Below are 9,642 nucleotides of genomic sequence, written 5' to 3'. Positions count from 1 at the left end.
TGTGTTTTTAAAACTTTATTTTGGAAGTGGACTGGTAATACAGTATAACAAACTGGTATAGGGTCGCTGTAGCTTGGTACGCAGACCTGCATACCAAGCTGCTGCTGTTACGGACGGGTGGCCTGACCATAAAATCCACATCACATGGAGGCAGAACTAGTGCAGACTATAAGTCGAGCATATAAAAATAAAGTCCTCTATCAGTCCAAACTATGGAGGGGTTAAGACCCTATGGAAAGCGAACGTGTGCTCTATGGCAGGACAACAATCTTCTTCTCCAGCTTCTGCTCAGGGAAGATGAACCTCTTCATTATGTCATCAAGCTCCTCCAGAGCCAGCTGGGCATGGAGCACTGCAACGTCATCCAGGTCTGAGCGAACCACCCACTTTAGAGCTCGGTACAGGTCCAACAATACATCACTGAGAACCTGGAGAAGTCATAGAAGAGAGACAGAGGTTACACTGTTGAAACCACATTTTAGACTGGTCTGTAGACTGGAATGGATGCGTACAACGGGCGGTTTGTTGTTACCGTTTGCTTTTTTTTTTTTTCTCTTCATCCACGCATGTTTGGCAACTAACTCAGTTACTAATAGGGCAAAACTCTTAAAATAAGACCCGAGTTGTATTTAAAGTAACACTATGCAACTTTTTGTACCTTAAAATAATGTATCCAAAACTGTTTCAGTCATCAACTCGTAACAGGGTGAATGGCGCTGCATTTGCTTTGCGGCTCTCAACCAGCTATAACAGGACTATGCAAGTTTGCCAGATCGGGTAGCGGATCTGTAGTTCCAATGAGATAATTCCGAATCCTACCTGTTGGGGCATCCGAAGCAGGAAAAGTTACATAGTGTTGCTTTAAAATTGGTAAGTACAGATGGGCAGAGCAAGTAAAGGGTAACCTGGAAGTTAACGGTTAGGGTGTATTAATCAAAAACTTAAGAGGGCACAATGAAAACCTGCCCACAAAGAAATGGCATCTAATACCTTCCTGTTTTTTTTAAAGCAATCATCTTTTTTAAGCCTTTCAAATATATATTTTGCTGAGAGTTTAAAACATTAAGAGTATTTCCCTTAAAGAATCCCCATCCTGAAATACAACAAAAGACAAAATGAATAACATCGGTGACCTCCATCCGGCCAACCAAGACGATTGGGATTGGTTTAAAGAAATGCCAATAAACCAGAGCCTGTTTTTCTCCTGTCCCGGATTGCTGTGTGGACTAGCCAGACCATCCTCTGCAGCGCTGTGGAGGAAGGTCTGGAAATGCAGGACTAGGTTGGACCTTGACAAGATGGATTTTTGTATAATATGTGATCCCGTGATTCTTGCACGATCTTGTGATATCGCGAGAATCCAGCTACTGTGTAAGCTAAAAGTACGAGTACATACACAAGGAATTGGATGCTGGTTTGTATTGGATCCTTATGTACTTACATACAATACACATACAGCTAAAACAAGGACATGGATCAATGGCTTCCCTGACTTCTGCCTTGGTGTAACCTCAGTCTCTAACTGCTTTCTCAGCAGTGGTGGAATGTAACTGAGTACATTTACTAAAGTACTGTAACAAGTAAAAATTTGAGGTACTTGTACTTTACTTGAGTCTTTTCTTTTCATCTCAGAGGAAAATATTTAAATTTTTACGCCACAACATTAATCTGACAGCTTTAGTTAAGAGTTACTTTAGAAATTAAGCTTTCTGCACACAAAACACATGTAGTTTATGAAATACTGTCTTATTTTAAATTAAACTAACATAACGGCCTACATTATTAGCAGATTAAACACTCAATTAACCCTAATTAATTGACAGAGGTGTTTTGATCATTTCCAGTTTCTAAAATGTAAAAACTTACATAATTTCACTTAGGTAACATTTTTAATGCAGGACTTTTACTTGTCACAGAGTATTTATTACATTGTTGTATTAGTACTTTTACTCAAGTAAAGGATCTGAGTACTTCTTCTACCATGGCTTCTCATTCACTCAAAACACTTCCTGCACCATCCCACACCACTACACCTGGCCTGCTCTTATTCCCTTTGCTCTGCCTCTCTTACCTGTTCTATTGTTACTCTGTGTATCATTAACCATGTCCAGCTGGTGCTGCCCAACTCCAGCTGTTCCAGTAATGACAGGAGCTGGCCTGGGACCAGCGGCTGGACAGCTGGCTGTGGTCGTGGCTCAAGAGCCACATCACACTTGGGCCGGCAGCTCACATATAGGTGTGTTTCCACTGGGCTACCACAGGAGGAACAACACATTTACTTTCTGTTTTCAAGGCTACTGGTAGGTTTATACGTATGAGACTAGGTATAGAGATGAAAGATTGTATTCATTAGGCTTTTGTTTCTAGGTTAACTAAATTAACTTAACTAAAGAGCAGTGCTGGTCTCTTCCTCATTACCACCACTGAGGTGCCCTTGAGCAAGGCCCTTAACCCCATCCAATCCAGTGGAGCTGCTTAGTGGCCAGCCGATCAGACTCCAGTTATGAATGTGTAACTGTGAATGACATCAGGGTGTTCCTGCAAAAGAGAGGCTGCCTCTCAGTGACCCTTCCCTGAATAAATAATTACAAAATCTTAATAAATCGACCAATGTTCACTACACTTGTTTCAATTCCTAACATCTATTTAGTATTTTGTTTGTCACCTGAGAACTTTGATTATATTAGTATCGATTATAGTTTTTTTTGTCACAGAAGGGTTTCTCAATCCACAATTCCAAGATTTGATGATTATTTTATATCATTTATTTAGGTCATGATGATAATTTAGCTTGGGTGCATTTGCTCAAAGTGCCCTATAGTGCTATAAATACATAAACTGGCTGAGTTGCTGCCATGCTGTAACCCTCAAACCTGCACAGGAATCAGCGAATGGGAGAAATCCAGTCAGCAATCCGGCCTCGCTGCTTCCATTTAAGGAGGCCGAGGAACTGTGATGTGATTAGCCTGGACCCTGTGGTCGACTATCTAAGAACAACACTACATGCCGAGAGTAACCACACACTGCACAGTGCGAGGGATGTGAAACAGGAAGAAAGAGAGGACCGATTTGACTTTAAAACAGGGTGTTTGGAGTGAGTCTCCTCCCTGTGCTTGGTGAGAAGCTAACATTTAGTCTACAACCCCAGTGACAACAGCATGGAAACTGAGACTAGATAACCAGACTTGTCAGCCTCTGTAACAACTCTCACAACACACCCTGAACTTTAACATCAGGTTAGGGTTAATGATGTGTCGGGGTGTACTAGTAGCTACGCTGTTGGCTGCCAACAGTGACGAAAAACATTTTTCTTTATCCACATGAACGGATTATGCTGAAACAGATGGAAAAACTTGTAAACAGTAACGTTACAAATGGATACAGTGTTATTTCTTTTTAGCAACAATTTGTATATTTGCATTAGTTTCTCAAAAGCATCGCATGTCTCACAATTATATTCCAGGATATAGTGTCCTTTTCTCACAGAGAAAGTTCTATTTCAGTCTTTGGACCAGAATATTTTTTCCACTGTGAGTCCTTTCAGCTTTATCACACAGAGCTAATCACACAGGATTATCCCACAGCTAATGAACAATCCCAGATACAGTGGTGTGAAAAAGTGTTTGCCGCCCCTTCCTCATTTCCTGTTTGTCACACTTAAGTGTTTCGGAACATCAAACCAATTTAAACAATAGTCAAGGACAACACAAGTAAACACAAAATGCAGTTTGTAAATGAAGGTGTTTATTATTAAAGGTGAAAAAAAATCCAAACCATCATGGCCCTGTGTGAAAAAGTGATTGCCCCCTAAACCTAATAACTGGTTGGGCCACCCTTAGCAGCAACAACTGCAACCAAGCGTTAACGTGCAATGAGGCTTTTACAGCGTCCTGGAGGAATTTTGTCCCACTCATCTTTGCAGAATTGTCCTAATTCAGTTACATTAGAGGGTTTTTGAGCATGGCCGGCCTTTTTAAGGTCATACCACAACATCTCAATAGGATTCAGGTCAGGACTTTGGCTAGGCCACTCCAAAGTCTTCATTTTGTTTTTCTTCAGCCATTCGGTGGTGGACTTGCTGGTGTGTTTAGGATCATTGTCCTGCTGCAGAGCCCAAGTTCGTTTCAGCTTGATTACACGAACAGATGGTCGGACATTCTCCTTCAGGATCTCTTGGTAGACAACATAATTCATAGTTCCTTTTATCACGGCAAGTCTTCCAGGTCCTGAAGCAGCAAAACAGCCCCAGACATCACACCTACCCACCACCATATTTTACTGTTGGTAAATGTTCTTTTTATGAAATGCAGTGTTCCTTCTACGCCAGATATACTTGGACACACACCTTCCAAAGAGTTCCACTTTTTTCTCATCGGTCCACAGAATGTTGTCCCAAAAGTCTTGGGGATCATCAAGATGTTGGTGTGGAAATTGAGACAGCTTTGATTTCTTTTTGCTCAGCAGTGGTTTCTCCTTGGAACTCTGCCATGCAGGCCATTTTTGCCCAGTCTTTTCCTGATGTGGGAGGCATGAACGCTGACCTTAACTGAGGCAAGTGAGGCCTGCAGTTCTTTGGACGTTGTGTGGGTCTTTTGTGACCTCTTGGATGAGTCGTCGCTGCGCTCTTGGGGTAATTTTGGGTGGCCGGCCACTCCTGGAAGTTCACCACTGTTCCATGTCTTCGCCATTTGTGGATAATGGCTCTCACTGTGGTTCGCTGGATCCCAAAGCTTGGAAATGGCTTTATAACCCTTTCCAGACTGATAGATCCAATTACTTTCTTTCTCAATTGTTCCTGAATTTCTTTGGGTCTCGGCATGATGTGTAGCTTTTAGGATCTCTGTGGACCTTACTGTGTCAAGCAGCTCCTATTTAAGTGGTGCCTTGATTGTGAACAGTTGGGGCAATATCAGGCCTGGGTGTGGCTAGAGAAATTGAACTCAGGTGTGGACAACCACAGTTTATAGTATGTTTTAACAAGGGGGGGCAATCACTTTTTCACACAGGGCCATGATGGTTGGTATTTTTTTCACCTTTAATAATAAACACCTTCATTTACAAATTGCATTTTGTGTTTACTTGTGTTGTCCTTGACTATTGTTTAAATTGGTTTGATGTTCCGAAACACTTAAGTGTGACAAACATGCAAAGGAACAGGAAATGAGGAAGGGGGCAAACACTTTTTCACACCACTGTACATAGCCTATATTTTCTCTCACTATTACCTGTACTGTCATTACAACACATTATATGTGTATAGACCATAATGGCGGCTCATTTGGAAAACTCTTATTTTACAAAGATTTCACTTATTTATCTACAAAAAGTTGCTGAATCTGTCTTCATTTCAGATCGGTCAGTTTAAAAGATTTCCATGGGTCCGAGCCAAGGTCCCCCCCTCATTTGCATAACATGGGGTGGATTCAATTTGAGGACTACTGCTGGAGCTGCTGCCCCAGCGAAGGAATGGATGGACCTTCAAGGAAAACTAAAACAAAAAAGTAGTGAAAATGTTTTAGGACTTATTAGCGGACCCACTGTGAGTCTGATGAAAACTGCGGTCTTTACCCGGTTAGCCCCAAGCAGACTGATCATGAAATGGCGTATGTATGACACACCGATTCCATTATTGGCGTGTTATCAAGACACACTTGCTTTTTAAAACGCGTTTATCAACGCCGTTTGGCCTCCATTGACTTACATAATTCCGCATTAGCGTGTGAATTTACGCTGTAGCTAATAGTATAAAAGGCTAAAAATCCGCGTAGGGAAGTTGGTCGGGGTGGTGAATGGGTCAAACAAGACTTTCCAAGTGGCGTCCGCTGTATACAACATAGACGTACACAAGGATTATGCGTACAGATAACACCCCACTTGGCTTAAGAAAGTGGGCGTGTATGTTTATGCAAAGTCATGATGTCATGTTGGCTCTGAGATAGTCTCGCATTTACAGCTCACAGCAAGTTAATATGATATATTCCTCATATATTCTTTCTTGAAGTTGAAATCATGTCGGAAGGAGGAAATGACAGCACTCAGGACATTTACCAGCCTTGTAAAAAAAGCCCATAGTTACAATAGTAACACTTGCTCTCTCTCATGATATGATTGACAAATCTGTGACAAAAGTCATCCCTTTGATTTCGCACTCAGACAGGAGAAGGGACAGAATGTAGCAGCTGGACTACAGACTTTTTTCATTCACATCATTACTTTTCCGTTTTGGACTTGCTGAAGTTATGTACGTAGACCAGAACATAATTTAAAACTATTCTGTAGCTTGCTAAACTGTCATGGGTTTTACTGCCTCGTTATCTGTGTACACATTAACTATGTTTATTCATATTTCAATAAGTGTTCTGCTACGATGTGGATACACTTAGCCCGTGTTACCTCATGACATTTATTTGGTGAGAGAGAGAGAGAGAGAGAGAGAGAGCGAGAGAGAGAGAGAGAGAGAGAGAGAGAGAGAGATATTATCGCCTCGATAATATTGCTTTTGCTGCATTTCTTACTGCATATAACTGATAGATGTGCAGATTGTTTAATATTACTTGTGCAGTCACGTGTTGATATTTAGTAGAGCCCAACAGATAAAAAAAATGTGGTTATTTAAAAATCCGATATTCCGATATATATTTAAAAGAAATAATCCAGAAAAGCGTAACAAAACACACAGATTTCCCTATCATTAGTTATTATTTGTTGTTATTTATGATTTCTCACTAAAATAGCATGATGACAATTTGTTTTATTGTCACAACAGAACAGAGGAACAACGTTTTCTTCTCAACCTTTTTCAACACGATGTGTCAACAGCCTGCTGTGTCTGCATGTTTTTTTTACGTCATTTTTCCCCTAAACCTTTATTGTATGGCCATTTAGTTTAATTCACAGATTTCTTTAATATCCAATGCTGCCCAAACTTCTCCAAAATCCAAACCCCAACTTCATTGGGTGAACAGGACACCAAGTAGAAAGTAGATTGGATGAACAGTTCGTGAGAAATTTCAAAGACAAACATACATACACAAACACACACACACACACACACACACACATACAGAGGCTTCCCGATTGCAGTGCCCATAACACTATTTCCAAGCTACTGTGGCTGTTATTCCACGGTAACTGTGTGAGCCCAGCTTTCATGTAAAATCATTTCCTGTGCAATCAGCCATGTTGTCAAATGTATTGTATGGTTTGATATAAAGAATATGTGTTTTATGCATGCTCAGTTGTGAGCGTGTGTGCGTACCTGGGTGGTTTTTTCGCTGAGCCCTCGGAGCAGCAGGGTGATGACATGGATAGCAGCTCTCCTTACCTCCGCTTCCTTCTCTGTCTTTATCAGAGCAGTCAGACAGGAGCTGAGCTGCACACACACACACACAAAATAAGATTTACAGTGGTATACACATAAAGACATAGGCATAAAGTACAAATACAATTAGTGATCATGTCTAGGTAAGAAATACAGCACAATCTAGAGCTGTGCTGTATTTCACGCAACGCGTTCGTCGCAAAGATGCCGAATCAGCTTCAGGCCTACACTGCTGAGGTCAGTACCAGAAGTAAATTGGGTCGATTGAAGTAAATTGGGTCGATTGATGTATTGGTCAGACATCAAACAAACAGAGACCCTCCATCTCGCTACACTCCCTCACTTGCGCGCACACGCACGCACACGCTGAAAAAGTAAAAATGAGCGGGTTCATGAATAAGCATCCCTGCTTCTTCAGCTGACAGTGCTGCTTATTCATGCCAGCAGGCCACAGCCCGCATATACACGCACGCACGCACGCACGCACGCAGCAACTTAGAGCCTGATCTAAGTAAGGGGGCATGTATTTGTGTAACACACACACACTTCAGAGCAATGAATGAGGAGGAGAGAGGTGGGCTGAGCAATAGAGAAAGGGAGGTAGAGACATGAGAGTGGCACAGATACCATAAAAAAGTCGGCATACACACACACGTTGGCACGTGCACCAACACACGCACGCACACTCACGCACGCACGCGTTATTTGCATTCTAAAACTGGCAGTGCTTTCATGAGCACTGATTTAGCAAATAACCTATTGACCATGGACCTACAGTTTATTTGAGGTGTCTTGATGTATGATTTAGATGGACATGTTTTTTTTATGAAGCCACAATGTCTTTTTACCATGTGCTGCTTCAAAAACCCAGTTCCTCCAGGAGGATCATACAGGTTTCAGGTCAGTGTGCTCCCTCTCACCTCTTGAGCCACCGTTCCTAGGGCATAGTCCAGTCTCTGGCAGAGTTCCCCCAGGTTGGACAGACTGCTGGCTCGGACGCTTTGGTCCGGGTCCCTGGTTCCTTGCAGGAAGACGCTGACCAGAGGACGGCCAAGGTGAGGCGCCAGTTCCCCTAGAGAAGGAATAGAGGGGAGAAAGACCAGACAGATAGTTTAGATCCCAGGTAGTCTATTGCCGTTTTTCCACTGTTGGTAACAGCTTGACTCGCCTCGCCTCAACTCTAATCGACTCGACGCATTCTGCATCCGTTTTCCATTGCAGATTGAGTAACGCCTCAGCGTGGCTGGTCACCATAGCTACGCATGATGATGTAATTTTCAAGGCGACTCACAACAGCACGTCTGCTACTTTCCACAGCCAGAAGAATTTTTTTGTTTCTAAAGAAGCACAAAAATTACCGCTGAAAAATAAAAAACAAGAGTTTGGGAATTTCGACGGAGTTCACACGTCGACATGAGTATTGTTCGCCGACACAAAAGGGTAAGTTAAGTTTCCTGGTAACGTTAGCTAACATTTGCATGTGTTAGGGGCCCCGGTCAGTATTTACTATACGCTATATAAAGTACATGAACTTTAGCAACCATGATTACACACCAAAACATGTATGCTGTGTACCGTTTGTGTTTCAGAGCATTCACGCTTTGCAAAATCGCCGCCGCAGACCGTCTGGTGGGCGTTCAATGTACAACTGGTGAAATTGTGACAACGACTGGGATGCATCTGGGACAGCAGACCCGGCGGGGACACTGTCACAGGGTGCAGAGGAAGAAGACCGGGATGTACGGGAGGGTTTGATGCACTACTTGAAAAGCTAAATAAAAACTTTTCTTTGATATATTGTCTTGTTTTTTAAAAACTAACAGTGTGCAATATTGGAAACGACATGCAAAAGCCCCTAATAGCCCTTAATATTGAACAGTTGAAAAGTGAGAATAGTGCAGAGAGTAGATAATCTTTCGGTGTCTGGCTAGATTTTTTTTTTTTTTTTTTTTTTTTTTTTTTAAATATCCCGTTTGTTCCGGACACACACTCCGCACTCTTGTTTGCTAAAAATGCAGTCATAAGTGACGATTCTCTCCGACCAACCAGCAGTCTGCAGGTTTCCACATCACCTTTTGGTATTGCCTCAGGTTGCTTGGAACCTCGACTGAGGTAGTACTAAAAAAAAGGTACCTGGTAGTAGGTCCCAGGGACTTTTTTTCGTAATGGAAAACCAAAAAAGGCGCAGTGGAAAACCGCCGTATATCCCTGATGTTCCACTTCCGGGATTGCTCCGGTGCCACAGGAAATTACGCCGGGTGCATGTATTTATGCCAATGTCCGTTTCCTTACGCTTTCTTTGTGTTGGAATTTTAAACTCT

General features: G+C 42.2%; 1 protein-coding gene across 1 annotated transcript in view; it reads right to left on the bottom strand.

The window, feature by feature from the left end:
• The window catches only part of tango6 (transport and golgi organization 6 homolog (Drosophila)), a 40,782-nt gene continuing 31,140 nt past the window's right edge, over window positions 1-9,642 (bottom strand). The window contains exons 16-18 of the mRNA XM_032523314.1: window positions 8,242-8,393; window positions 7,259-7,372; window positions 1-428 (exon numbers count right to left, since the gene is read on the bottom strand). Of these exons, the coding sequence (XP_032379205.1) occupies window positions 252-428; window positions 7,259-7,372; window positions 8,242-8,393 (443 nt within the window). The 3' untranslated portion in view covers window positions 1-251. The remainder of the gene's footprint in view (window positions 429-7,258; window positions 7,373-8,241; window positions 8,394-9,642) is intronic.

Source organism: Etheostoma spectabile, chromosome 8 (assembly GCF_008692095.1).
Source record: "Etheostoma spectabile isolate EspeVRDwgs_2016 chromosome 8, UIUC_Espe_1.0, whole genome shotgun sequence".
Lineage (NCBI taxonomy): Eukaryota > Metazoa > Chordata > Actinopteri > Perciformes > Percidae > Etheostoma > Etheostoma spectabile.
The sequence above is the reverse complement of the archived record's forward strand: the minus strand, read 5'-3'. Positions and strand labels throughout refer to the sequence as shown.